The 27,945-nt window shown below is 42.6% G+C and overlaps 2 protein-coding genes and 2 long non-coding RNA genes across 6 annotated transcripts in view; 1 reads left to right on the top strand and 3 right to left on the bottom strand.

The window, feature by feature from the left end:
* LOC310750802 overlaps positions 1-27,945 on the bottom strand; it is a 375,302-nt gene that overhangs the window by 346,129 nt on the left and 1,228 nt on the right. The gene's annotated exons all lie outside the window — the stretch shown is intronic.
* LOC310750724 lies at positions 3-1,433 on the top strand. Its single transcript, XR_014542192.1, has 2 exons — positions 3-639; positions 1,028-1,433. It is a non-coding gene; the product is annotated as an uncharacterized lncRNA (long non-coding RNA).
* On the bottom strand, positions 1,380-26,558 carry LOC310750487 (NXPE family member 1-like). Its single transcript, XM_083588725.1, has 7 exons — positions 26,499-26,558; positions 9,714-9,821; positions 7,396-7,456; positions 5,996-6,692; positions 5,175-5,230; positions 4,614-4,829; positions 1,380-3,419 (listed from the first exon to the last, which is right to left on the bottom strand). Exons 2-7 carry the CDS (start codon positions 9,810-9,812, stop codon positions 2,884-2,886), a joined length of 1,665 nt encoding a protein of 554 aa, XP_083444851.1. The 5' UTR covers positions 9,813-9,821; positions 26,499-26,558; the 3' UTR covers positions 1,380-2,883.
* On the bottom strand, positions 17,778-24,225 carry LOC310750598 (NXPE family member 4-like). Of its 3 annotated transcripts, XM_083589021.1 has the most exons (4): positions 24,063-24,225; positions 23,824-23,884; positions 22,689-23,409; positions 18,305-18,507 (listed from the first exon to the last, which is right to left on the bottom strand). In XM_083589021.1, exons 1-4 carry the CDS (start codon positions 24,159-24,161, stop codon positions 18,441-18,443), a joined length of 948 nt encoding a protein of 315 aa, XP_083445147.1. In that variant the 5' UTR covers positions 24,162-24,225; the 3' UTR covers positions 18,305-18,440. The 3 variants fall into 3 exon arrangements, with proteins under 3 accessions (XP_083445148.1, XP_083445147.1, XP_083445146.1); XM_083589020.1 differs by lacking the exon at positions 18,305-18,507 and having other exon boundaries at positions 22,604-23,409; XM_083589022.1 differs by lacking the exons at positions 22,689-23,409; positions 23,824-23,884; positions 24,063-24,225 and adding an exon at positions 20,269-21,134 and having other exon boundaries at positions 17,778-18,507.

Below are 27,945 nucleotides of genomic sequence, written 5' to 3'. Positions count from 1 at the left end.
GGAAAACAAACGTCAGTTCGGAAAGTCGGTTGGGAAAGTCAGTTGATGGGCGAAGTGTGAGGCAAAGATTTGAGAAGACTGAGGGGTTAGGGTCAAAAGTGGAGAGCTGAGGTCTGAATATTAAGATACTCACCCCAAGTGTGTTAGCAATACTTGGCTGGTGAAGAACTGAAGAAGGAAGCCAGTGGTTGGGTTAGGCTAAGATGGTTGCCCTGACTAAAGGTCTCGCCAGAAGACGCAGGCCTTGAAAAATTGCTAAACAGTCAAAGTTAGCCAGAAACACAAATGGGTCAGTTCTGGGGTCAGAGTCTGATTGTCCCTAGTAGCAAAACCAGGTTGTGGGTGAATTTGACTGGTGTGGAGATTTAGTGAAATTGGCCTGAGGCAAAAGCCACCAAAAGGTTGGCATTAGGACAACAGCATCTCTTGAGTCTTTGGAAACTATCAACAAGCACATGAAAGAACCCATTGCCAATATCAATATTCCCTTATGTACATAAGGAAATTTAATGTGGACAGCTTTAGTCCATAGTTCATGCTGTCTCCATGCCCAAGCCTATTAAACCAAGTTACAAGGCGGCTTTATTCACTCTTCTAATTCCTTTTGCTGCTTTCTGTGTATCAACTTTGAACATAATGGTGAGTGGGGAACTAAGACCCCCTGGGGATATGCAGGATTACCTCTCTGCACAATAACCACCACATACATACCTTCCACTAGGTGATAATAATTTATTATTTGTACCCCACCCATCTGTTTCCCCAACCACTCTGGCCGGCTTCCAATAAAGATTAAAAATACATTAAAATGTCATACATTAAAAACTTCCCCAAATGCCTTCCTAGCTCAGAAGGCGTTACCTGCAAATGGGTGGAACCCTGGAATCACTTACTTTAGTCGTTAATGGGGCTATCCCATGTCACAGCTAAATTCCTAGGATCCTGGCACTGGTAGATCTGGTACCAGGATCAGGCTGGCATAACCTATCTGCCAAAACATCACATTCTTTTTGTGCTTACTTTGTAGGAGCCAGCTACTCAACCCACCTATTCTATAAGCTACAACAGAATACTTTAAAACAAGAACTCCAAACTTCAGCAGGTAGAGAAGACCTTGTGGGTACCAAGGAAGGAATATATGGGTGACACACTGGCAACCCCTGCCTTAGTTTGAGTTACCTCTTAGAGACATGTGTAAAAAAAGGAAGGTGACGATTTCTCCTGGAGGAGGTTTAGCAAAGGTTATTCCACACCCCTTCTGTTCCACGGAGATCTTTTTCCAGCACATTCTGCACACACTCATCCAGTTTTGCAGAGAGTCTGTAATACATATTATCAAACAGCTGGTTGGATAATAGAGAGCTTCAAGGTCCAGACCATTGATTTTATTTTTATTTATTTAATAAAATTTGTAAGTCGCTTCCTTGACAGAAGGCAACTGAGTGACGATCTAAAACTTTCTTTATATATGCAGATAAAAACAAACATGAAAAACAAGTTAGCACAATTTTTAAAAATATAAATAAAATGGTTGCTACACATATATGAAAATTACATGTCTTGGTAGGCTTGTGGAAACAAAAATAATTGCTGAAACCAATACAGAAAAGAACCTGACGAAGATCAATGGGAAGGGAGTTCCAAAGAGTAGTGCACATATTAGTAAAAATAACATACAAAACACATTATATTCGGGAAAGTTGCTTGCAAGAATGTGTATATTGGTCAAAACTGCATACAGAAACATGTTTAATAGGAGAAATTTGCACTAATATGCTGGTGGTGATTCGTGAGGATACCTTTAAAAATAAAAATCTAATTGTAGAGGAAATGCAGGTAACTGAATTTAAGAAACTTGGAAACTTGGAAAGCCAAAGCTGACAGATTTCTCTATCCTGAAATCCAAGCCATATTTCTGACAAGGTAGCTTCTGGACACACAGACAAGGGTCAGGCACCAAGTTTAACTGAATAGCCTAATGGCCCTCCAGAGGTATGATGAAGCATTCCTTTTGCAAACGAAAAGCATTCCACACAAGCACAAGGGCACATTTTGGTAAACAGAATGGTGGCAAGTCCCCCTGCACAACTAGAAATCAATGCAGAGTTATATTTTAGTGTATGTTCTCAGTGCCTTTAGCTCCCTCTTCTGGTTTCTACTCTGTCATGTGCAGTACTTTTGCCTATGAATAAAAAGCTGAACTGCTGCTCATCTAGTGCAGCCCGAGCAACAGTTGTTGTAACCTGGCTCAGCGGAAGCCACCCTGGGATTGGAAGATTAGGCTATTAGCAAATGCATACCAGGATGTTACACACAAGCTCAGTTTCCCAAGATACTTCCCGTGATAGATCATGTTTCTCACTGAGATTTAGCCAAGAGGCTTCCTGCTGGTTACTTACACAGAAGCAGCTGCCCCCAGTCTGATTATTCTCTATTTGAGAGTGATTCCATAGCTAATAATTTAAGGTTTCTAGGAATGGCATCTTTTAGCCAGGGTGAAGAGGAATATTTTAAAGTTTTTCCAGAATGTTAGTGAGGGAGGCAGACACATCTCACCAGGGAGGGCATTCCATAAATGGCAAACTGCCAACAAGAAGACCCCTGTCCCGGATCAGTACCAACTAGGCAGCATTCGGTGGTGGACTCCGTGCTAATTGTAGGGCTCAAGATGGTTGAGGGAGGCGCTTTTCAGTACTTGGATCCCAAGCTGTTTGCAGGTTTGCATGCTAGTACTAACACGTTAAATTGGGCCAGCAACCACTGCAGTGCCTTCAAGAGTGGAGACACGTGGTCCAATCGGCCTGCTCCAGTCACCAGCCTAGCAGCCACAAATGGAACAGGCAAGACGGTTCTCTCCGTTGATCATAAGGGCCAAGGTCATTCTTAACAGAGATATGTTAGAAACATCATGATTTGGCTCCAAACCACTTGTTCTGGTGGGTGAACTGTGTTTGAATTATAGGCGATAGTCATGTCCCAGGCATCAATTACGCCAACCCTGAGACCTTGAAAAATGTATTTCATGGCAAGGTATTGGGCATAGCCATGGAAGTTGCCAAATCGCTCTGTGTCTGCATTCATTTCTCGGATATTCTCTGCTTTGACAATGACTTTCGTGTCAGGGCTTCTCAGGAGAAGGCGCTCAATGGCGCGGCGAATGTTTACAACCCTTCGCACAAAGAGATCCATGGGGAATGGTCTGAAGTGCTGGCCTATAGCGATGACGATGGCTGTGTCGCTGTCCCCTGCTACTTGGTCGATTTCCCGAGCAATGTAATTCAGATCTTTCACTGAATAGAAGGACTTTGTCACGAGGGGGTACCCGTGTTTTTTCCACTGGATGAATGTGTTCCTCTCCAGGTCCAAAGCCACACGTGTCTTGAAGACTGGAACACTTTGGTGATCAAAGTACTTCAGCGCTAACAAAGAAGAGGTTGGAAAGAGGAAATGAAATACTTTAATAGGAATGTCTTGAAAACTAATAGCAAGGAAGTTCTGATGGTTCCAAGGGACAGCTTTTCTTTTTTATAATATTTTTATTAGTTTTCAATTACAATATTCCAATTATAGCCTCATTATAACAATGCCATATTATAATACAATTACTAATACCAACCATTCAGATGTCAAATTATATAATTTAGGTGCCCCCCTGTGTGCTAGAATTGATGGTTTGATGATTTACTTTATTTCTGTATTCCAAAATCTTATTAATTTCAATTACACTCCAGTCAAAATAACAATCCCTTATACAACAACTGCAATATTAATGCCTTCCATTTGTATTGACACATTAAATGGTTTGTGAATCAACAGGTGAATCATTCAAACTATATCCCTTATCTTCCTGTGTGTAGCAATTATTCTGTCCATGGTGTTTCTTCCTGTCCTTGTAAAATGTTATGTCTATCTTTTCCTGGTTGTTGCTGTTCTCCATCATGCCTTGGGCGGAGCTATTATCCCATTGTTGTTTCAGAAGGGATAACTTTTCTACCCTACATGTCTTGATCTTCCAAGGGTCCAACAACATTCCCTCCCCAAAAATTATTCAGAGCACTTGAGCTCATTCACAATACTAGGTAGTCAGGTCCAAGAGTCCATAACTTAGTGGTAGAGCACTTGTTAGCAAGCAGATGGTTCCAGATACTTTAACTGGAAATGTCAAGGATTGTATCTCATGTAAAAAGGCATGGAAACTCCTCTCTACTGAAGACCCTAATGCCACAGAATTATGCAGCTATCTTTGTGTACCTACAGAGGGCTGCATTCCTTAAAGCCAGTGTTCTTCAATTTGGGTCATTGACTAAGTTGGCTGGGTATGATGGGAGTTGTAGTTCGACAACATCTGAGGACCTGAGGCTGAAAACCACTGCCTTAAACTACAGTCCCACCTCCCACATTTTGCAAAGCAAGCTGCTTTGGAAACTTAAGAAACTGCCCATTGCAATAACAGGTTTTGGGGATCTGCTGTTCAAAGGAGGGTGTAGTCCAAAATTTCTAAACTGGGAAGGAAGGAAGGAAGGAAGGAAGGAAGGAAGGAAGGAAGGAAGGAAGGAAAACAACATTTTGGATCTCAGAAGAGTGAGAAAATCCAAAACTCAGCCAGGACGTACTTGTCACTCTCTTGGTAAGGTAATAAATCCATTGAAATGATGTTGAATCCCCCATGAGATAAATCATTTTGCTCTTCAGACTCGCACGGATCTTATCCAAAGTGCTGAAATCATGGATGGAGCAAAATTCTGGGTGCCAGGTGTTGCGCAAAACGTAGCCGCTGGGGACAGGAGAAGCCATCCCAATCCTGCACTTCTCTCTCGTCACCTTACTCGCTGAAGAAATATAACAAATGAGAGGATGAAGAAGGAAGTAGACGCTGATACTGCCTCTGACCACACAAGACCTCTCCAGGAAGTGGTTGGCTATTCAGATTCTCATCTTTGTAGGAAATCAAGTCATCCTAAACAATAACTGAATTTTCTCCCTTGCAGTATTCTTCCCATGACCTCTCTCTCTTGCCCCTTTCAAACTCTTCCTCCCATCATCTTTTTTCAAATAGTCCTGTTCTTGCCACATTGCACCTCAGTCTTACAATACCAATTAAAAATACAGGCCCTCCCTCAATTTCATCATTTGTTGCATTCAAGTTGTGACCAGAAACGGATAGTCTAGCTTACTTTTGCAGGGCACGACACGAATGTTCCCGAAATTCTGAGGTATCTGAATTCCAACACTGGACGTTCAAGAAAGAGAAAATACTCATTAGAGAAAAGCAGAGGAGGACAAATTAGGTTTTTACAAACCTTAATGGCTACTGCTGGAAACTCAACACTTGAGCCAAGCTTCCATTGGAAGGGGAGTGGGAACACCTGTTTGTAACTGTTTTGATAACCGAACTTTGGAAAAGAGATGGAAGCACAACTTCTCCCTGTTTTCAAAAGCCACTTTCAGATCCTCTAAGTATCCCTTTTTTCCAGGGACAGTACCAGATTTACAGAAGCTGTCCAGGTTTCTGATTTGATCCCAGAATGTCCCACTTTTCCTTAGGACATCCCTATTTTCATGGGAGAAATGTTGGAGGGCATGGGGTTATGCAACCCCTGAGCCAATGTTTTATTATATTTTTTAGTGTTTAATGTTTTATTATATTTTTATATGTGTTGGAAGCCACCCAGCGTGATTGGCGCAACCCAGTCAGATGGGCAGGGTATAAATAATAAAACTATTATTATTATTATTATTATTATTATTATTATTATTATTATGATGTCCCTATTTTCATTGGAGAAATATTGGAGGGTGTGCACTTAATGGTCTGTGAAGAAACCTTCCCTGGTTCTGGAAATGGATGGAACAAGGGAGATTTTCTTCCAACATGGCCAGCAGAGATGATAAGATATCATCACTCAGATTTTGTTTTCAAATAACCTTTTAGAGGATCCCATAGGAGTTTTCAGTACTTCCCTAAGATAAAGCATTTGAACAGAAAAGAATGTACCTGTTTAAAAGTCTCTTTTCTATGGCTGTTAAGTATGAGATGGGTCTGTTGTTGGACGAAAGCTGGACGAAAGCTTCACATGGCACATATTTTGGTTTCACACAGTAGAAGGCCTCCTGGTCTCGTACATCTAGATACTCGCACAGTTCTGTGTCTGTGGTCTTGTTAAAACCACATTCAGTGTGGACACTTGATGTCCCATTTAAAAATTTGCCCGTGAAAACTATTTTGTCGTAGCCTTTTTTCCTTGCAGCCCACAGTGCTGAAACTCCTTCGCTGGGGTGGATGAGCAAGATGGACACTCTGACATTGCCCTCCCAAAATAAAGTGAAATTGACCAGGTACGTCCCATTCCTATAGTCTGTGATGTGCCCAGAAGCTCCGGCCCTAAGACTTGAAGAGAAGATCCTCGCTCGTAAGAAGTCTCCTCCGTATTCCTTCCTCTTGCCCAAGTAGTTGTATAAATCCAGCCGAACCATCAAATGCTCGCCAACACAATAAGAGCTTTTGTAGTTTAAGATGGTGGCCTTGCTGTTCTTAGCACTTGTGGTGGTATTGATATCCATGAAAGTGATGCTGGGCATCAGGTCATCTAGTTTTCTAAGGACAGCTTTAATTTCTTTATCCTTTTCTGCCCATTCCATTCTAGCATGTCTCGGGGTTCCATCTTTCATTGCCCAAAGTTCACTCCTGCTGTCTGTGATTGAAGCATTTAATAGTATTAAAAAGGAAGCCACCTTATATTAGACACTTAGTGCATGTAGCCCAGTATTATGGACTGTCTGTAAATTGGTGCAGATTCTGCAGGGCCTCAAGCAGATGGTTTTTCACATTAGCTGCTACGTTGTCCTTTTAATGGGAAATGTTGGGCAGTCATTCTAAGTCAAGGGTCAACAAACTTTTTCAGCAGGGGGCTGGTCCACTGTCCCTCAGACCTTGTGTGGGGCCGGACTATATTTTTTTTGGGGGGGAGGGGAATGAACGAATTCCTATGCCCCACAAATAACCCAGAGATGCATTTTAAATAAAAGCACACATTCTGCTTATGTCAAAACACCAGGCAAGCCCAACAAATAACCCAGAGATGCATTTTAAATAAAAGGACACATTCTACTCATATAAAAATACACTGATTCTGGGACTGGATTTAGAAGTCAATTGGGCCTAATCTGGCCCCCGGGCCTTAGTTTGCCTACCTGTGTCCTAGGTCTTACTGTTCTACCACCAAGTTGCAATCCCTCCATCATCTTAAAAATGTTTTAATTTACAAGAATCTGGGAAACAGAGGTAGGGAATAAGCTGCACCACATATTTTCTTTATTGAAAATGAACATTGTTCACAATGCGTTGTGTTGATATAATGCTTGGTGTGGTTACGAAATTAACAAGAAAATGCTTACCAATACCTGCAGGAACTTCATTTTCTTTAAATTGCTTCCCAAGGCCTCCAAAGATGGTAAACTTGAGTGTGGAATTAAAAATAAATAATTTCAAGGGTGAGCACAGAGACACTGCCTCAGCTCCAATGGGTTCATTTGCAGCAAATTGGAAACGATGAAACCAAAATGTGGGTTCTTCCCTAGCTCCCCAAAATAATTTCTCATCCTGAATCACCAAACAGAGGGGTGGGGGGAGTTTATTCTCAGGCCACTGATTTCTGGAGGCAGAATCAAGCCAATACCCTCACAATTCAATGGCAATATATTTGCGGAAACAGGCACTGAATGATAGATTCCCACTTTCCTCTTATAACTTGCTGAATAAATACATATATACATCTTCAGGCTGGATTTGGCTAAACTGTGAAAGCATAGGAGGGGTTGTTTCAAAGAGGTGAACTGGCACAATGTAACAAGCGATGTTTAATATGGTGATGGCCAAAAATGCCAACTTTGTTTTTTAAGAGGAGCTGTCAGCTTCATGCAGTTCTGGTGTAAGTAATGATCTGTGATACTCCATATACAAAAGCAGTATTCCCCTAAATATCAGGTGGCAGGGACAAAAGGACTGGGGAAGGGGGTCACTTTCACACACAAACATGCACAGTTCCATGCATCCCAGAGGTCTCTGATTGGCCTCAACCGAAAGCTAAATATTGGATTACATGGCAGTTGGTCTGATTTAACAAGGCAATTTATGAACGGACGGCTTACAGGTGCAGACACTGTGTGGATAAATACAAGAACACTTGGAATGAGTTTATACAAAATGTAGTAGGCTATTAACATTTTCATAAGCACTAGGACAACAACACTATAGCAATTTATACATGAATGTATGGGAATATTGTATACTGTTTCTTCTTTTTTGGTATATTTTCCCATTTATATGTATCCTTGTTGTTTTTCTCCCTCTCACTTTTCCTTCTTTCCCCCACTTTATTTCTTTTAACTGAAATCACCTTAATAAAATATAAATATTAGAAAACAAACAAACAAGGCAACGTAACATTCAGTGCATTTTTCCCAGACATAGGGTGCTGGAACACACTTCCCTCAGAAAACTCACTTCAAGCTTGTTGAGGCTGCTCAGCTGAGGTGAGGGGAGCCTTCTGCACCTTATCTGAGCAGCTGAATGAATCCCTACCTTGCATCTCTGGCTCGTGTGAGCCAGAATGGCGTGGGGGGCTTGCTCAGCTGAGGCAGAGCTTTCACACGCATCTACTATTAGCCAGGAGGCTGAAGAGCCTCAACTAAGCCTTGGTGTGCCTCCAACTTGCAAGGAGACCCTTTCCAGAGCTCGTAGTGGATGTCCCCTTTGGCCTCCTGGGAGGGTCTCCTCATGAATCAGAGGCACAGCGGGGCTTTGCTGAGGCTGGTCAGGTCTCTCCCTCCACTTCCTTGGCCCAACTGAGAGGTCCTGGTACACCGTTCTGGTATGTTCCGGCTGGAAAAAAAAAAGACCTGGTAAAATTGCTACATTTGTAGCATACATTTAATCTCTTATTATAATGACTGTGGTTTCTGCATCGCATTGCCATTCAGAAGTGTGTGTGTGTGCATATACCGTATTTTTTTCTCTATAAGACTCACTTTTTCCCTGCTAAAATGTATGGGGAAATGTGTGTGCATCTTATGGAGCGAATGCAGGCTGCACAGCTATCACAGAAGCCAGAACAGCAAGAGGGATTGCTGCTTTCACTGCGCAGCGATCCCTCTTGCTGTTCTGGCTTCTGAGATTCAGAATATTTTTTTTCTTGTTTTCCTCCTCCAAAAACTAGGCGCATCTTGTGGTCTGGTGCGTCTTATAGAGCAGAAAATATGGTGTGTGTATATATATATATATATATATATATATATATATATATATATATTCCTACCTACAAAGATTTCATTTCATGCATCTGATGAAATGGGCTTAGATCCACAGAAGTCTATGCAGCAATGCATTTGCTAGATTCTTAAAGTGCTGATTTGTTTTGTTTTTTGCAGCTCCAGATTAACATGGTCATACCTCTGGGAACTCTAAATTAATATTGTGGTCAAAACTCCTCTCTCTCTCTCTCTGTCTCTCTTTATTTATTTAAGTTCCAATTGAGATGCTCACTTTATGTTTAAGGGTCACCAAGCACTAAGCACATATTGGATGTAACATCAGGGAGTGACCCTCTTTTTAAAAAGGAAAAAAAAAAACCTCTTTAAGGCACTTTATATTCCACTCTTTCGCTTTGCCAACATTTTATTTTCATAGAAAGAACTGGGTGAGGAATGATTCCTACCTTGATCTCCGTTCTGTGGAAGGTGTAGCTGAGGACAAGGACTGTTCCCAGAACAAGGGCCAATAAAGTTGGCGGCCTCAGGATCTGCCCTAAAAGCATTCTGATCAGCTGTGTGAGAGGAGAGAGTTACTCTTGATTTCAACTCTTATCAGTGTAGCATATCTGAATGTTGCTTTAAGACTGAAGGGGAACTCAATCAGTGAATAGAAATTCATGGTAAAAACCAATTTCATTTTTACATGCTTGAGTTCCTTCTGGTGAGGACACATTACTACCCTCTGCAGAACCTTTCTCCCAAAGAGGCATCAGAAGAAGAGTAAACACAGAAATAGTGCTTTGTAAATGTGTGAGGAGAAAGATGTCCAGGTAACAGCTTTATAGCTGTCTATGAGAGGAAACCTGTTTTTAAAAGCTGCTGAGGTTGCTGCCCCCTTTAATGAACATGGGATCGCCCCATACCCTCCAACATATCATGTAGCAGTAAATTAATCAAGCAGAGTCTTCTTCATGAACAGAGTAAAGGTTTACTGAAGAAAATAAACTTGTTCATAAACAGCATAGTCAAAGAGTATACAAGGAGTGCTCATAGCAGCTATCTTAGTCTTCACAGAGGCACAAATCTTGGTTACTGATTAACTGGATTCCTGGAGATGCTCTATCTGCAACAGCACAACATACTGGCTGAAACACACACACACACACACTACACTGAGGCCCACAGAGAGGGCTGGTTACACTTACAGTGGACGCTCGGGTTGCGAACATGATCGGTGCAAGAGGCACATTTGCAACCCACAGTGTTCGCAAACCCACAGCGCCGTGTCTGCGCATGCAGGGGTTGTGATTTGGCACTTCTGCACATGCACAAAGCGCGATTTAGCCCTTCTGTGCATGCGCGACCGCCGAAACCCGGAAGTAACCCGTTCTGGTCCATAACCCGAAAAAACACAACCTGAAGCGTCTGTAACCCGAGTGGTACCTCAGGTTACATACACTTCAGGTTACATACACTTCAGGTTACAGACTCCGCTAACCCAGAAATAGTACCTCGGCTTAAGAACTTTGCTTCAGGATGAGAACAGAAATCGTGCGGCGGTGGCGCAGCAGCAGCGGAAGGCCCCATTAGCTAAAGTGGTGCTTCAGGTTAAGAACAGTTTCAGGTTAAGAACGGACCTCCGGAACGAATTAAGTACTTAACCCGAGGTACCACTGTATAGGGAACCCAAGATGAGTCATGAGTCACAGTGACACAGCATTTTACTGCTAACAGGTTTGAAAGATTTGTGTAGGCCTCGTAGGCCGCACTGCCTAGGCCTTGCCTGCTTCTGCTCTTAAGAATCTTTGTCTCATGACACAACATTCCTCAAATGAAAACAGGAACATTTCTCACTCTGGGGTTGCGGCGCTCATCTCGCTTTATTGGCCGAGGGAGCCGGCATACAGCTTCCGGGTCATGTGGCCAGCATGACTAAGCCGCTTCTGGCGAACCAGAGCAGCGCACGGAAATGCCGTTTACCTTCCCGCCGGAGCGGTACCTATTTATCTACTTGCACTTTGAAATGCTTTCGAACTGCTAGGTGGGCAGGAGCAGGGACCGAGCAACGGGAGCTCACCCCATCGCGGGGATTCGAACCGCCGACCTTCTGATCGGCAAGTCCTAGGCTCTGTGGTTTAACCCACAGCGCCACCCGCGTCCCTAATAATATTGAAATATTATTAATAATAAAGAGCAGTAATGATTCCTCTGATTTAAGGTTGGGGCAGGGTGAAGATGTGAGTTTTGGAGCATCTTGCTTCTGGCAGCTTGTGTAAAGAGTGGTTGTTCAGTTCCTTGCAGGGCCAAAATACAACCTCTAGAAGGAGGCACTGTTGTCAGTTTGTTGCAAGAAAAGCAATACAGGGTCTTGTGGCACTCTAAAGGCTAAACAGATGTAGTTCACCACAAGCTTTCATGAACTTCTACTTCATCGGATGCCTGGTATGCTATCCTCTGCAGGCAGGGCGTGGAGAGAGAAACAAAATTATTAGGCAGCAAAGAACAATGGGCTCCTTCAAAGTTCTTTAGTAAAGAAATAAAGCTAATCTACTGAGTCATCCTTTTCTGCCTTCTAATTGATGAGTTTTCTTGCACTTGGTTGCCCTCTGACTTCACTGCTTTCATTTATTTCTCTCTCTATGCCCTGCCTGCAGCGGATAGCATACCAGGCATCCGAGGAAGTAGAAGTTCATGAACAGATGGTTGCCCTCTTTTCAATAACTGCAGTGCAGATGATCTCCATATTTTTCTAGGGAAAATAATGCTAAGAGTTGACTCTAAAATAACAGGAATGGAGTTAGCACACTCACTGCTTTATTTTAACCTGAACATTCGCAGAAATGGAGTGAAATGTACATATTTAAAGTGAAGTCTCACCAGGGCTCTTTTTATGCAAACCGTATGCTTTTAAATAACACTATGTGCTTGCATAAAACTAGAATGTCATGGATTTTAGAAGGTAGCGGTTGAATTGTATTCTCTTCAGCGGCTGCATATGCAAAACAACTGAAAACATATTTTTTTTGCCAGTGTAGCTGAGCTAAATATCTATTAGCCATAATTCTTTGGATCAGTGTCCTAGTTTTTAGCTTGATGTGAGCACTGCCTCTTACTTTCTGTCTGATGTTTTGTGCTGCTCTCCCTTTTCCTCTACAAAAATGACCCAGGTCTACCCTTGGGCATGGTGGGCAGGACACAAAGGTGTTCTGCTCTCTGTACTGGGGCTTTTCGACCCCTGCTTCCTGCGCTGGCCACCATATGTGTCCAGGGCTGGATTTAGGTTTGATGAGGCCCTAAGCTACTGAAGGTAACGGGGCCCTTTATATGCCCAGCTTTCCTTTGTCAACAACAAATTGTCACTGTATCTTGTGTTGAATATATGCTATATGGTATCTGAAGCTAATGCTAATAGGTATCTAAAGCCATTTGCACATAACAAAATATGTATTTTATCAAAGTAATTGCTGAACTGAAATACAATTAAGAAGAAGTATATTAATAATGAAATACAATTAAGAAGAAGTATATTAACAGTGAAATAATTGTTAAGCCCCACATCTAAACAATGACTATCGTCAGTGCAGGTAAGAAAAAAAAATAATTTTAATTTTTATCATCTACAATAGTGTTTTATTTATTTTATAGTACAGTACATTGATAATTGCTTTCATTTTATGGACCAATGGTCTCATTAGATAGTAAAATTCATGTTAAATTGCTGTTTTAGGGGTTGTTTTTAAAAGTCTGGAACGGATTAATCTGTTTTGCATTACTTTCTATGGGAAAGCATGCCTTGGTTTTGGAACGCTTTGGTTTTGGAACAGACTTCCAGAATGGATTAAATTTGAGAACCAAGATACCACTGTACTACCTCCTTGCAAGGAGGGGAAGGAACTCTGTTGCAACAGAAAAATAACAGAAATGCCTTGCTTTCCCCTGGATCCTGCCTCCATCCATTCTTCTCTGACCAATCATGGACTTAAGGGACTCAGAGTCCCATGGGGAGTTGGCCCCAAGCCAACTATGTCCCAGAGACATAGTAATTAAATCTCATCATTTCCAAACGAAACATAGCATTATGAGAATGACTCACAAAGCACCTAATTGAACCTGGGGAGGAGTAGAAATCTGGATCTTTCAGGATCTCAGCATTGAAACACTGTGAAAAAGGCAGGAACTTTAGAGAGGCCTAGAGCAACAAATCTAGAGGGGAGTTGCCCTTTAAATTAATAGCATTGCAGCATGGCACTCCCTTAACTGCTACCAATAACAGAGAAGCAAAGGAGTTGTTTGCTGCCATGAAATTGAACAATAAGACAGTTGGGAGAAGAGGAAGATAATATTCAAAGGGTCCATGGCAGCGGAAGACAAGGAAGAACAAGGAAAAACATAGATGGTAATGCCTGAATACATTCCTTTTTGGCCTTTTTCAATTACTGGAAACTGCTCTTATATTTTACCTTCTCTATTAATATGTCTGAAAATCAAAATTTAACTCGCTTAACTGTTCAGTGCCTTCAAGAGGAAAACAAAGAGGACAGCTATGACAAGCACATTTAAGGAACTTTTTAAGGGAGCCAGCAAACATCTTAATGCTGGGCGGTGTCATACAGGAAAGAATATGAAGTCTAATGTTGTAAAATGGCGAAGACACAGACATCCCAAGCCTTCACCTTCTCAAACTTCAGAGGGTGCTTTATTAAGAATCCTGCTCATCCTCTCACGATGTTAGGGTTGCTTCTGTAATCTAAACTTGTTCAATCTCATTCATTTCCTCCTGTAATGGGAACATGATGCTGTGCAGCAAGTTGCGTAGGTAAGAAGAAAGGGAAAAGGACGTTGTGATGTATCCCGGGCTTCTTCAGAGTGTCTTTATCCCTCTCTTTTCCCCAGCCCCCTGCTGGGTGGGGCAAGGGGGTGTCATAAAGAAAGTCAGTTTAAAGGTGACCATTGGAATTAAGGCCACAATAGAATAGCTGGATTGCATTTCCAAGCCCTACTGAAAGTGTGCAGGTTTCTCTTCCTACATGACCCACAAGGGATGGAGAAGTGTTTTGGACTCGGAATCTGCCCTGAGCCCAGTTAACCTCTTACTCACCAACCTCCTCCTCCAGCCTCCTCCATGCCCTCCACTCTGTCTCTCACCTCCTCGCTTCTTGCTTGCGCGCTGTCCTCCCTAGTATCAGCTGCAACAGGTGAGATCAGCAGGATAGGCAAGCTGGTATTTGTTTCTCTTCCCCTTGCTTCACAGAGAGGAATTTGCCCTGGGTAGGTTGGGCCATGGGAGAAGGGGAGGGCCAGAGGAGAGAAATGGAGATCCTCTGAGCATGTGGCACTAAGCTCACTAAGAAAAGCAAGCTAGCAATCTCAAAGTTTCCCCAAACATAGGATTAGGGCAGAACAAAGCAGAGTGCTGTAATAGACAGGCAGGCTTAAACCTCTCACTTGGGAGAGCGAGAGCAAGAGAGATTTCACTTTACAGATAGGCTTATCCCCCAGCTCTGGGAAAAGGCATCTAAACATATTTGAACCAAGGACAGACATTTTTCCCAGCACAAAAGCTAGCCATGTTTAAGAGTGTAATGCTGGGCCTGCTTCTGGGGACAATGAACACAGCTGCCTCTGGTTTTACTTGTGAGCGTGACTTGCATACAGTGTTTTTAAGGTCACAAAAATGGCCAGGCCATTGGTCTATCACTGACCGGCAGTGCCCACAGCCCAACAAGTGTTTCAGGTGAGGAAGTTTCTTTCCTTGCTCTACCTGTCTATAAGTGCATGTGGCAAGAGGTAGGAGGGTTAGGGCCTCAGACATGGAGAATAACTCACTGATACAGAGGGAAGGCATGGATAGGGGGTGTTGGTAATCAAAGAAAAGGGTTAACCAACAACGATCCATCTGGGGTGTATGGCAGGAGGGCACCAGTAGGGGGAGTCAAAGCCAATGACAGGCATCTTCTGTTTCAACTTTTAAACGCCTGAAAACATTTCTATTCTGTCAGGCTTATGCAGGCAATACCAGTTTCCACCACTGTTAGGTAATTCCTGTTTTATTTTTATTTTTTTTAAATATTTTTATTCAAGAATTTTTTCATATAAACATAACATACATAAACATACAAAGACAAAAACAAAACAAAAAAAACATGTACCATTTCATATCCTAATTTCTTGTACCTTACTTCCCCGACTTCCTCATGCCTCCCTTTTCTGTATTCCAAATTCTTATCGATTACTCAGCAAATCTTCCCTTATTTTAATTTAGATTTAAACTAATCTTCCTTATTCTCCTTGTCTTAACCATTGCTAATAGTAACCATTTACTTTCCAGTCCAACATCATTCTAACTTTCCTTAACTTTGTAATATTTCTTTAAATAGTCCTTAAATTTTTTCCATTCTTCTTGCGCTGCTTCTCTTCCCTGGTTTCGGATTCTGCTCGTCATTTCTGCCAAGCCCATGTAGTCTATCACCTTCATCTGCCATTCTTCCAGTGTGGGTAGCTCTTGCGTCTTCCAGTACTTCGCAATGAGTATTCTAGCTGCTGTTGTAGCATACATAAAGAAAGTTATATCCGTCTTTAACACCCCTTGGCCGACAATACCCAAGAGAAAGGCCTCTGGTTTCTTGGAGAAAGTATATTTAAATACCTTTTTAAGTTCATTATAGATCATTTCCTAGAATACCTTAATCTTCGGGCAAGTCCACCAAAGATGAAAAAATGTACCTTCAGTTTCTTTACATTTCCAACATTTATTGTCAGGCAAATGGTAAATCTTTGCAAGCTTGACTGGGGTTATGTACCACCTATATATCATTTTCATAATGTTTTCTCTTAAGGCATTACATGCCGTAAATTTCATCCCGGTGGTCCACAACTTTTCCCAATCAGCAAACAAAATATTATGACCAATGTCCTGAGCCCATTTAATCATGGCCGATTTAACCGTTTCATCTTGTGTATTCCATTTCAGCAGCAAATTGTACATTTTTGACAGATTCTTAGTACTGGGTTCTAACAGTTCTGTCTCCAATTTTGATTTTTCCACCTGGAAGCCAATTTTACTGTCCAGTTTAAACGCTTCATTTATTTGATGATAGTGCAACCAGTCTCTCACCTTCCCTTTTAATTTCTCAAAACTCTGCAATCTCAGTTTGTCCCCTTCCTTTTCCAAAATTTCCCAGTATCTTGGCCACTTGGACTCCATATTTAACTTTTTAACTGCCTTAGCTTCCATTGGCGACAGCCACCTTGGAGTTTTATTTTCCAGCAAGTCTTTATATCTAACCCAGACATTTAATAGTGCTTTTCTGACAATATGATTTTTAAAACTTTTATGTGCTTTAACCTTGTCATACCACAAATATGCATGCCACCCAAAAATATTGTTAAAACCTTCCAAATCCAAAATGTCTGTGTTTTCAAGAAGCAGCCATTCTTTCAGCCAGCAGAAAGCTGCCGCTTCATAGTACAATTTAAAGTCTGGCAGGGCAAACCCCCCTCTTTCCTTTGAATCCGTTAATATCTTAAATTTAATTCTGGGCTTTTTGCCCTGCCAGACAAATTTAGATATGTCTTTTTGCCACTTCTTGAAACAATCCATTTTATCCATTATTTGCAATGCTTGGAACAAAAACAACATTCTTGGCAATACATTCATTTTTATAACTGCAATTCGGCCTAACAAGGAAAGCTTTAAATTGGACCAAATCTCCAAATCTTTTTTCACTTCTCTCCAAGTTTTTTCATAATTATCTTTAAACAAATTCACATTTTTAGCTGTCATATTTATACCCAAATATTTCACTTTTTTAACCACAGTCAACCCTGTCTCGTTCTGAAACCTTTCTTTTTCTATCTGTGTCAAATTTTTCTCCAAAACCTTTGTCTTTGACTTATTCAATTTAAATCCTGCCATTTGACCAAACTCTTGAATTATTTCCAAAACTCTTTTCGTGCTAGCTTCTGGCTCTTGCAATGTAAGTACTAAATCATCTGCAAATGCTCTCAATTTATATTGTTTAGCTCCGACCTGAATCCCTTTAACCAACTGGTCCCTCCTAATCATATTAAGCAAAACCTCCAGGACCGATATAAAAAGTAGTGGGGAGATAGGGCACCCCTGACGTGTCCCTTTTTCAATCTTGAACTCTTCTGTAACCACATTATTTACAATTAGTTTCGCTTTCTGTTCAGAGTATATTGCACCTATACCATTCTCGAACCCTTGGCCTACCCCCATCCCCCGGAGGTTCTTCAACATAAAACTCCAAGAAATGTTATCAAAGGCTTTCTCGGCATCCACAAAAATCAAAACCGCCTTGGTGTTTATATTCACTTTCAACTTTTCCAAAATGTCAATTATATTCCTTACATTGTCCGACAAATGCCTTTTCGGGAGAAAGCCCGCTTGGTCCCCAATTCCTGTTTTATTTTAGATAGATGCTAGCTAGCTAGCTAGCTAGAATGGTTTTATAGGTAATTGTTGTAAACCATTCTGATATATATCTGCAGCCCTTGTCGCAGCCACCAAATGTGTCCCATATCCTTAACTGCTACATTTTCCGATCCAAAATTCTCTGCTTCATCTGTTATTTGTTTTGGTGCTTTGGCGTCTAAACGCAACTGATAAAAATGTTCCACATGTTTAGCTGACTGTCTTGCCCCATTCAAAATCCTTTCCTTTGCATAATTAAAGCTTTCACTCTGGGTTTATTCTACTGCCTTAACATATGTAAGACAAAAACATATCAATCTGGTTTCCAACCACGTGATCTGGTGGGTGAACCAGGTTTGTGCCATAGGCAACTGTCATGTCCCAGGCATCAATGAAGCCCACCTTCAGATCTTGAAAAATGTCCTTTAGCGCAAGGTATTGGGCATAACCATGGAAGTCCCCAAATCGCTCCTGGTCTATTGACATCTCCCGGGTGTTCTCTGCTTTGATGATGACTTTTGTGTCTGGGCTCCTCAGGAGAAGACGTTGGATGGCTCCCCGGATGTTGATCATTCTTCGAATGAAGAGCTCGATGGGGAAGGGACGGAAGTGTTGGCCCAGAGAGATGACAACTGCTGTGTCTCTGTCACCTGCCACAAGGTCAATGTCCCAAGCGACATAGCTATGGTCTTTCACTGTGTACTCAGAAGAGCCTACAAAGGGGTGAGCATGTTTTTTCCAATTGATTTGAATGTTTCTAGCCATGTCCACTGCGACCAGTCGGTCGGGTTTCCCGATTGCATAGCGCTTGAGATATTTCAGTGCTAATGTGGGAATAGAGAAAAAAAAATCAGTACAAGTTTTTTGGTCATTGCCCTTAGAAAAATTAGGGGACTACTTCTTGTGGGGAAAACTCTGCATGGCTGGTGTACTCTCTTGGATCTGATGGTGCTATTTTGTTTCAGGACAACTACAGAGACATTTATATCAGCCTGATTTCTCCACTACTTCATAAGTACCCAGGCCTCACAGAGCAATTCTATACCTCCCTGCTGCTCTCAGATACCAATCCTGCTCCAACATATAATGTTGCTAGATTCTGCACAGCAGTGCTCAAAATTTGTCGCAGGATGACCTGTGCCACAAAGCAGATTTAATGAACATATCAGAGTGCTCTGTAAATTGGTAAAGTCTTTTATATATCAATCTTTTATGCTCTTCCACACCCGCCCAATGCTCCTATCCCTTCTTTTATATTCTTTTAGCTCCTTTTAAATTCTCATAGACTTTTATATTCACCTTCTGTTTTAATACCCTTTAGTTTTCCAAAATGCTTTTCAGATTTTAAATGACCGTATCCCATCCTTTTATGCTGGTCTATGACTGTAATAAATATTTGTATTGTATTGCTTCAGGGCAAAGAATTTATCTCTGTCCTATTTGACAGGCTGGGCCCATACTGCAAAGAACTCCCACAGAGCAGAGGACAAACATCTTCTAGATGTCCTTTCTCCAAACAGGAACTGAGCAGAAAGAGCAAACTGTCTCTCACATACAGTTCTACCTTGGTTTGCAACTGTTTTGGATTAGAACCAAGTCAAACCAGGAAGTGCATGTCCTTTTTTTCAGATTACAACCAATTTTTTTTTATTTATTTTTTTGAGGCCCCATTGGTGAAAGTGCACCTTGGGTTGCAACCTGTTTTGGTTTACAACCGGGCCTCCGGAACTGATTATGGTTGTAAACCAAGGTGGATTTATGGGGGGGGGGGAGAGATCTTTACAGACACCTTTTGTAGGCACTGTAGGGGGTGCTGGTTGTTACACTGCCATCCCAAGGTGCCATGCTGGTGGTTGTGGGTCGTGCATGCCAGCATCAGAGCATGCTGTGCTGGTGCCCGGTGCGTGGAGAGGGATGTGGGCTTGGAGGGTGAACGGAGCCTGCCGTGTGCCAGCCCAGCCCTCACTGCTGAAGTGACACTTGAGCTGCTTTGGGGCTGGCTTGGGGAGGGCGGCATGAGCATCGCCCCCCCCCACGCACCCAGGCTAATTGCCCCGGCAGCCCCCCACTGCTGCTACTCCCTTGGTGCATGCATAGGCAAAGACTAGAAAAGGATCAATCAGGGATCAGAGTGGCCCGTGGAAGGTGTATTGTCATAACTAGGTGAGGATCAAGAGCCAAGGCAGCAGTGAATGACTGGAAATAAGCCCTATAGTTGAGCAGACTGAGGAGGAAACTCGGAGTCTTGGCTGGGTGGTGTTCTCCAAGCACAGAACAGATGTTGCGTGTGTCGGGCAGGGGGTGGGGAGTGTACAGGTGACAAAGGAGGTAAAGTTCTGGGGTGTGACTGCTGGGGACCTCTTTGGGATACTCTTTCCTTTCCATCTTATACCTTGCTACTCAGTCTTTTATATAATGAATGTCGTAGCCAAGAAAAAAACAACAATATGGTTCTTACAGCCCTAGACTTAAACTAGGAGATGGCTCTTTTGCGGGTAGAAAGGACTGTGAGTTATCTGAAGCAGGCACTGTGTATTACTGGAAGCTTTGCTACGTTAAGATTATATCTAGGTGGGAGAACGTACTATTGACTCTCTTTGTGAGATACTCCATCCATTGCCGCACAGTTGAGTCTCCCAGGAGGTAAATGATCTTTTGTTTCAAGCAAGCGTTAATCCTATCCAAGGTATGGAAAGCTGACATGCTGCAGAACACAGGATGCCACTGGTTCTGCCAGACGAAGCCCCTGGGAGATGGGGACCTCATGCCAAGCTTGCACTTCTCGCTTGCAGTGGTCATCGCCATGCCTATCAAAAGGAAATGAGAGACAAGCAGGTGCCAGTGAGCTCTGTGACTACAGCACTGTAAGGGGGGAAAAACAGGGTTGAAAGTGTGACTGGTCCCACAGCCTCCTGGGCAATCATTGGGGATCCCAAAGCTATAGGAAGAAGGACAGTAGCCAGCAGGGAAAACCCTTTATTGCAGCCCCTCAATTCCGCACCTGGCAAACTGTGTGCAAGCCCTGAAGATGGCGTCATTTTCAAGGATGGGGAAGAACCAGAATAGCAATGGAGTTATTTGTTGTAATTATTTGGCCTCCTGCTTCTACGCCAATTGGTTTTGGAGGGTCTGAGGACAAGAGCAGCAATAAAGGATAAAATTAAAAACTGTGGAAGGCAGGAGAGCAGCCCAAAAGTCTTAGCTTAAAATAGAGGAGAAGGCGCCAAGATCCAAAAGGTCTGGCTGAATGAAAAGAGGTTTTCTTGGGAATCTCCTAAAGCACACAAGAGGTTGGGGTGCAGGAGGAGGTTGGGGGCCAGAGTCACTAGGTTGGGTTGAGCCCAGAAAAAATATGCTTGGGGATGGCGAACCTAGGCTTTCTTGCACCCTTGGCAAAGAGCTGTATCTGCACCGCCTGTCTCTTGTGGCCCACCTGTCCAGAGCAGTGGAAGAGAAGCCCAGGGAGTGTGTGGACAGGCGGGCTAGGCTACTAGCCACTTCAAAATGGACAGGCATGGTTTTTGTGTCATCCCACCCCCCTTAGAAGGGGCCAGCCTCACCAACCCCTAGGCATGCCCCTGGATGGACCACACAAAAGTTGTGACAATAATCAGAATGTCCAGCTCACTTTCACAGGCAGCGACACGAATGTCCCCAAATGTCTGAGGGATCTCAGCTCCAGTGTTGGACCTTTATGAGAAAAAAAATGGCCATTAAAAATCAAGTTGGAATATAAGTCCATTACCCAGAGTGCTGTGGGCTTTATCCCACCCCGTTCTCACACCTCAGTGGCCTCTATCGGAAATGGAAGCCTTGGCTAGATGGTTCTTGGTGTGTTCCGGCAAGATGATTATTGTATTGTCGTGTTCTCATTAGGTGCAAATGGAAAGTTATATTGGAGTTTCTTTAAGACAGACCCCAGAGTGTTCCAGCTGTGGAGGATGTGTGTGAAATCAAGGACGCTGCCTGTCAAAGCATTGCTCCATCAAGTTCAATAGTGTCTACACCGACAGGCAGCAGCTCCCCTATAGGGAAATGCTGGATATCAAATTTAAAACATTCAGCTTGCAAAACAGATGCTCTACCATGGAGCCACAGCCACATCCCCATATTACATTGAAATGTCTCAGAGTGCTCTTGATTTGGAGGAACCAAAATTAATAATGTTAATAGTCCTACCCTCCAGAGCAGGAGAAAACAAGCTTGCTCCATCTTCCATATGACAGCCCTTGAGATATTTGAAGATATTTGAAGATGGATGTGGGTTAAACCACGGAGCCTAGGACTTGCCGATCAGAAGGTTGGCAGTTCAAATCCCCACAATGGGGTGAGCTCCTGTTGCTCGGTCCCTGCTCCTGCCAACCTAGCAGTTCGAAAGCATTTCAAAGTGCAAGTAGATAAATAGGGACCGCTCCGGTGGGAAGGTAAACGGCGTTTCCGTGCGCTGCTCTGGTTCGCCAGAAGCGGCTTAGTTATGCTGGCCACATGACCCAGAAGCTGTACGCCGGCTCCCTCAGCCAATAAAGCGAGATGAGCACCGTAACCCCAGAGTCGGCCACGACTGAACCTAACGGTCAGGGGTCCCTTTACTTTACCTTTTAAACCACTGTATTACATTGAAATGTCTCAAGACTGACCCCAGAGTGCTCTTGATTTGGAGGAACCAAAATTAATAGTGTTAATAGTCCTACCCTCCAGAGCAGGAGAAAACAAGCTTGCTCCATCTTCCATATGACAGCCCTTGAGATATTTAAAGATGGCTATCATATCTGGAGCACATAACTTCCTCCAAGGAATTCTAGGAAGTGTAATGTTCTAGAGCTACAATCCCCAGCACCCTTAACAAACTACAGTTCCCAGGATTCTTTTTGGGAAGCCGTGTGCTTTAAATACATGGTACTCATGTAGACTGTGTAATATCCCCCCCCCCCCGGGTCAGAAAACAATGGTAACAATTGGCTGGTGGGACCCCAGGTGTTTTGCAGCCTGAAGCGAAGAACAATACCTGCTAAAAAGGCTGTGTTCCAAGGCAGTGAGGTAGGAGATGGGCTTGTTGTTGGACTTCAGGCTAACAAAAGCATCGCAAGGTACATTATTTGGTTTCTCACAATAGAAGGCCTCTCGGTCTCGTACATCTAGATACTCACACAGTTCTGTCTCTGTGGTCTTGTTAAAACCACATTCAGTGTGGACACTTGATGTCCCATTTAAAAATTTGCCCGTGAAAACTATTTTGTCGTAGCCTTTTTTCCTTGCAGCCCACAGTGCTGAAACTCCTTCGCTGGGGTGGATGAGCAAGATGGACACTCTGACATTGCCCTCCCAAAATAAAGTGAAATTGACCAGGTACGTCCCATTCCTATAGTCTGTGATGTGCCCAGAAGCTCCGGCCCTAAGACTTGAAGAGAAGATCCTCGCTCGTAAGAAGTCTCCTCCGTATTCCTTCCTCTTGCCCAAGTAGTTGTATAAATCCAGTCGAACCATCAAATGCTCACCAACACAATAAGAGCTTTTGTAGTTTAAGATGGTGGCCTTGCTGTTCTTAGCACTTGTGGTGGTATTGATATCCATGAAAGTGATGCTGGGCATCAGGTCATCTAGTTTTCTAAGGACAGCTTTAATTTCTTTGTCCTTTTCTGCCCATTCCATTCTAGTATGTCTCGGGGTTCCATCTTTCATTGGCCAAATTTTGCTCCTGCTGTCTGCGATTTCAATGCTAGAAATGTCTGAAAACATGGGATTCATTTATCCTTTGTGGGGGAGGTGATATTCGAATTGTTTTTTCTTTATTACATCAACAGAAGTGTGCTCCCCCCCACCGGTATATTGCTTTTCACTTTCCACACAAACTAAGACTTTTAGCATAATTGCCTAATATTTTGGACACCCCCTTTGCATTGACATTAGAGAAACACCCACAATTTTACCATCTGCTGGAAACATTTCTGCTTTGCTAAGCATTTTTGTAGAATTAATTTGATTTGACGGCTGTTTCTTCTGTATTTTATGATTTTATAATTTAATGATATTTTAGTGATTTTATTGCACATCAGTTTTTTTAATGAGTTGGTTGTTTAGGAATACTCTTATGAATAAAATAAATAAATGTTTTATGGATGTTTGAAAGCAAAAGCCCTTACCAATATCCATAGCCATTTCGTTTGCTGCTGACTGCTTCTTCAGCTCTCCACAAATGAAATTCTTGAAAATTGCAACAAGAAATAACGGTGAGAGTTTGCACACTACCTTCGCAGTCTCCACTCTTCATTTCCACCAGATGAATGTTCACAGTGCATTTACACACACAAAACTTCAGAATTATTGATTTCACCGGACAGACATGAGCTTTAATGGAGGGGGAAAGTCTGAGAACTCCTACCTTTGTGTCAGTTCTGTGGAAGATGTAGCTGAGAATGATGATTGCTCCCAGGACCAGGGCCAAGAAAGCTGTCGGTCTCCAGGTATGTGCCAAATACATTCTGGTCTCCTCTGTGAAAGAAGGGGGGGTGTTTCCTCATGAGTCGCCACCTTTGATTTCAAGCCTACCATATACAACATGAACAGGGCAAGTTGTGGGGCGAGCGATGACATAACTGCACAAGATGGTAGTTCAGGCCATCTGCTCACACCACCAAATTATATCATTTTGCAACACTGATTAGCCCTCATCATGCTATTTCAAATTTTGAATGAGAAAGGAGATTCTCCGGAGCTTTAGCAGGGCAAAGAAAAAGTACTAACAACTTTATTCGCAGGGTGAACAGCTAATCCAGAGCTTTCCAAACTGTGTGCTGCGACACGTTAGTGTGTCGGCTGCAGTGTGTAGTTGTGTGTCACACAAATGCTCCCCACTGTCCTCCTGGGGCTGAAAAGGGTTAGTTTAACCTCTGGTTTGCTAGTAAAACTGAATGATTGTGTCGCGAAATGATGCATGTCCAAAAAGTGTGTCACCAACCTGAAAAATTTGGAAAGCTCTGAGCTAATCTAAAGATTTCAGACCTAGCAGTGGATGAAGAAGAGAGGCTTTTAATGCCACAAAAATCAAACCAGACCTCTAAGGAGGATCTAGATCTTGTTGTGGAGCTCTCCCAGAAGGACCTCAAATATTTCTCTGCAGTAGGAGGGTGGGGAAAACTTTCCCATTGTCTTTTCACTTGCAAATCCCATTCATAAAACTGCCTGAGAGGTAAGGGCTTACCCCTCCCTGCAAAACCAGTCTGGCAAGTTTTTGTTAAGCTGTTCAGTTATTGGAAACTGCTCTTATATTTTACCTTCTCTATTAATCTGTTTGAAAATCAAAGTTGAACTCGCTTAACTGTTCGGTGCCTTGAAATGAGATCAAGAGGAAAACAAAGAGGACAGCTATGAAAAGTACATTTAAGGAAATTTCTAAGGGAGCCAGCAAACATCTTAATGCTGGGCAGCGTCATACAGGAAAGAATATGAAGTCTAATATTGTAAAATGACGAAGACACTGACATCCCAAGCCTTTGCCTTCTCAAACTTCAGGGGGCACTTTTTTAAGAATCCTGCTCATCCTCTCATGATATTAGGGTTGCTTATGTAATCTAAACTTGTTCAAGCTCATTCTGATTCGTGGTCAAGTCGCTTGAATGCTATCACTGGCAAAATTCTATTAGGGTTGTTATGCCACCCTAAATGTAGGGATGGTGTCTCAGGGTGAGGGCACACCCACCCCCGCAGCATAAGACATGCCACACCTGTCTAGCCGCCATGCTCACTCCTTGACCTTTCGTCTCCTCAGCAGCATTCTGTTTCCTGACCTTTACCTCCTTTGCAAAGGTATTGCTCATTTCCTCCTGTAATGGGAACATGATGTGGTGGAGCAAGTTGCGTAGATAAGTAGGCAACACCCAGGGGGTTGCATACAGGGGTGGGGTTGAGGCTGGTCAAGAGTGGCTTACAACAGTCGTGCAATGCAGTCCACTATTCTGTTGAATGAGAGGGGAGAGACCTAGCCTTCCCCCCAAAAAAATATTGGACAAGGCGATCCATCTAAGAAAAAAAAATCTTACATAATTGTAGTTTCTCTTTAAATCACAATGATTATTTCTCTCTCTTTGTCCCAGTTTCCCAGTTATTATTTCTCAGTTTGCATCTATACATATAAATTAACGCAAGTACATGTTATGCAAATCTGTCTGCTCTTTGGTCCTCTTTTGGGTGACCTTTCAGTGGCCACTCCCACTCAATAACTCTGTATTGCAATTTGTCACTTGTGCCGTCCTCTAATACTGAACTTATGTGACCCTGTCAGTTTTGAAGTGAAATGTTCCCACCCAGAAGAAAGAAAGCTGGTTCCCACACAATAATGTTAGCTTAGAAATTAAAACCAGTCCCTCTCTGCCAGCCGGATGTGGACATTTGGATTTTTCCAAGGGATTAGGGTCAGGCAGGTGAATACTGTACCATGAATTTAAGAAATCATGAACATTTCCTTCCCTATACTATATGGAGAGATTCCAGGTGAGAAGAAAGGGAAAAGGACATTGTGATGTAACCCGGGCTCCTTCAGAGTGTCTTTACACCTCTCTTTTCCCCAGCCCCCTGCTGGGTGGGCAAGGGGGTGTCACAAAGAAAGTCAGTTTAAAGGTGACCATTGGAATTAAGGCCGCAATAGAATAGCTGAATTGCATTTCCAAGCCCTACTGAAAGTGTGCAGGTTTCTCTTCCTACATGACCCACAAGGGATGGAGAAGGGTTTTGGACTTGGATCCTGCCCTGAGCCCAGTTAACCTCTTACTCACCAACCTCCTCCTCCAGCCTCCTCCATGCCCTCCACTCTGTCTCTCACCTCCTCCCTTCTTGCTTGCGCGCTGTCCTCCCTGGTATCAGCTGCAACAGGTGAGATGAGCAGGATAGGCAAGCTGGTATTTGTTTCTCTTCCCCTTGCTTTGCAGAGAGGAATTTGCCCTGGGTAGGTTGGGCCATGGGAGAAGGGGAGGGCCAGAGGAGAGAAATGGAGATCCTCTGAGCATGTGGCACTAAGCTCACTAAGAAAAGCAAGCTAGCAATCTCAAAGTTTCCCAAACATGAGATTAGGGTGCTGTAATGGACAGGCTTGTTTAAACCTCTCACTAGAATCATAGAGTTGGAAGAGACCACAAGGGCCATCGAGTCCAACCCCCTGCCAAGCAGGAAACACCATCGGAGCACTCCTGACATATGGTTGTCAAGCCTCTGCTTAAAGACCTCCAAAGAAGGAGACTCCACCACACTCCTTGGCAGCAAATTCCACTGTCGAACAGCTCTTACTGTCAGGAAGTTCTTCCTAATGTTTAGGTGGAATCTTCTTTCTTGTAGTTTTTTTTTTAATAAGATATTTATTAGAGTTTTACAAAAACAAAGGTTCACAGAATAAAAGAAAAAACAGAAAAATTCAAAAATACATAAAGAAGAAAAAAGAGAAAAATACAAAACACCATTTTTTGATATTTTTAAGCTCATTTGCTTGTTTCCTTGACCTCCTCACACCTCCCCTTTTTGCATTCCCATTTACATAATCAATTCAGCAAATCCTTACCCTCTTTCATTTATCTTAACTCTACTTCATAACATATTATAACTCTATATTTTCCTCCATTTATCAATTCATTTTTGCATGTTCTTATTAACTTTTGTTGCTAAATACCACTTATTGCCAATCCGAACATAATTTTAACATTCATTAATTTTACAATATTTCTGAAGATAGTCTTTAAATTTCTTCCAGTCTTCCTCCACCACCTCTTCTCCCAAGTCTCGGATTCTGCCAGTCATTTCCGCCAATTCCATATAGTCCATCATCTTCATCTGCCACTCTTCCAGGGTGGGTAGATCTTGTGTCTTCCAATACTTCGCAATAAGTATTCTTGCTGCTGTTGTTGCATACATAAAGAAAGTTCTATCCTTCTTTAGCACCAATTGGCCGACAATGCCCAGAAGGAAGGCCTCTGGTTTCTTCAGGAAGGTATATTTAAATACCTTTTTCATTTCATTATAGATCATTTCCCAGAAAGCCTTAATTCTTGGGCACGTCCACCAAAGGTGAAAGAATGTACCTTCAGTTTCTTTACATTTCCAACATTTATTATCGGGCAAATGATATATTTTTGCAAGCTTGACTGGGGTCATGTACCACCTGTATATCATTTTCATAATATTCTCTCTTAAGGCATTACATGCCGTAAATTTCATACCTGTGGTCCACAACTGTTCCCAGTCAGCAAACATGATGTTATGACCGATATTCTGTGTCCATT

The sequence above is a fragment of the Podarcis filfolensis genome (assembly GCF_964270895.1).
Source record: "Podarcis filfolensis genome assembly, chromosome: 15".
NCBI classification, from domain to species: Eukaryota; Metazoa; Chordata; class Lepidosauria; order Squamata; family Lacertidae; genus Podarcis; species Podarcis filfolensis.
The sequence above is the reverse complement of the archived record's forward strand: the minus strand, read 5'-3'. Positions and strand labels throughout refer to the sequence as shown.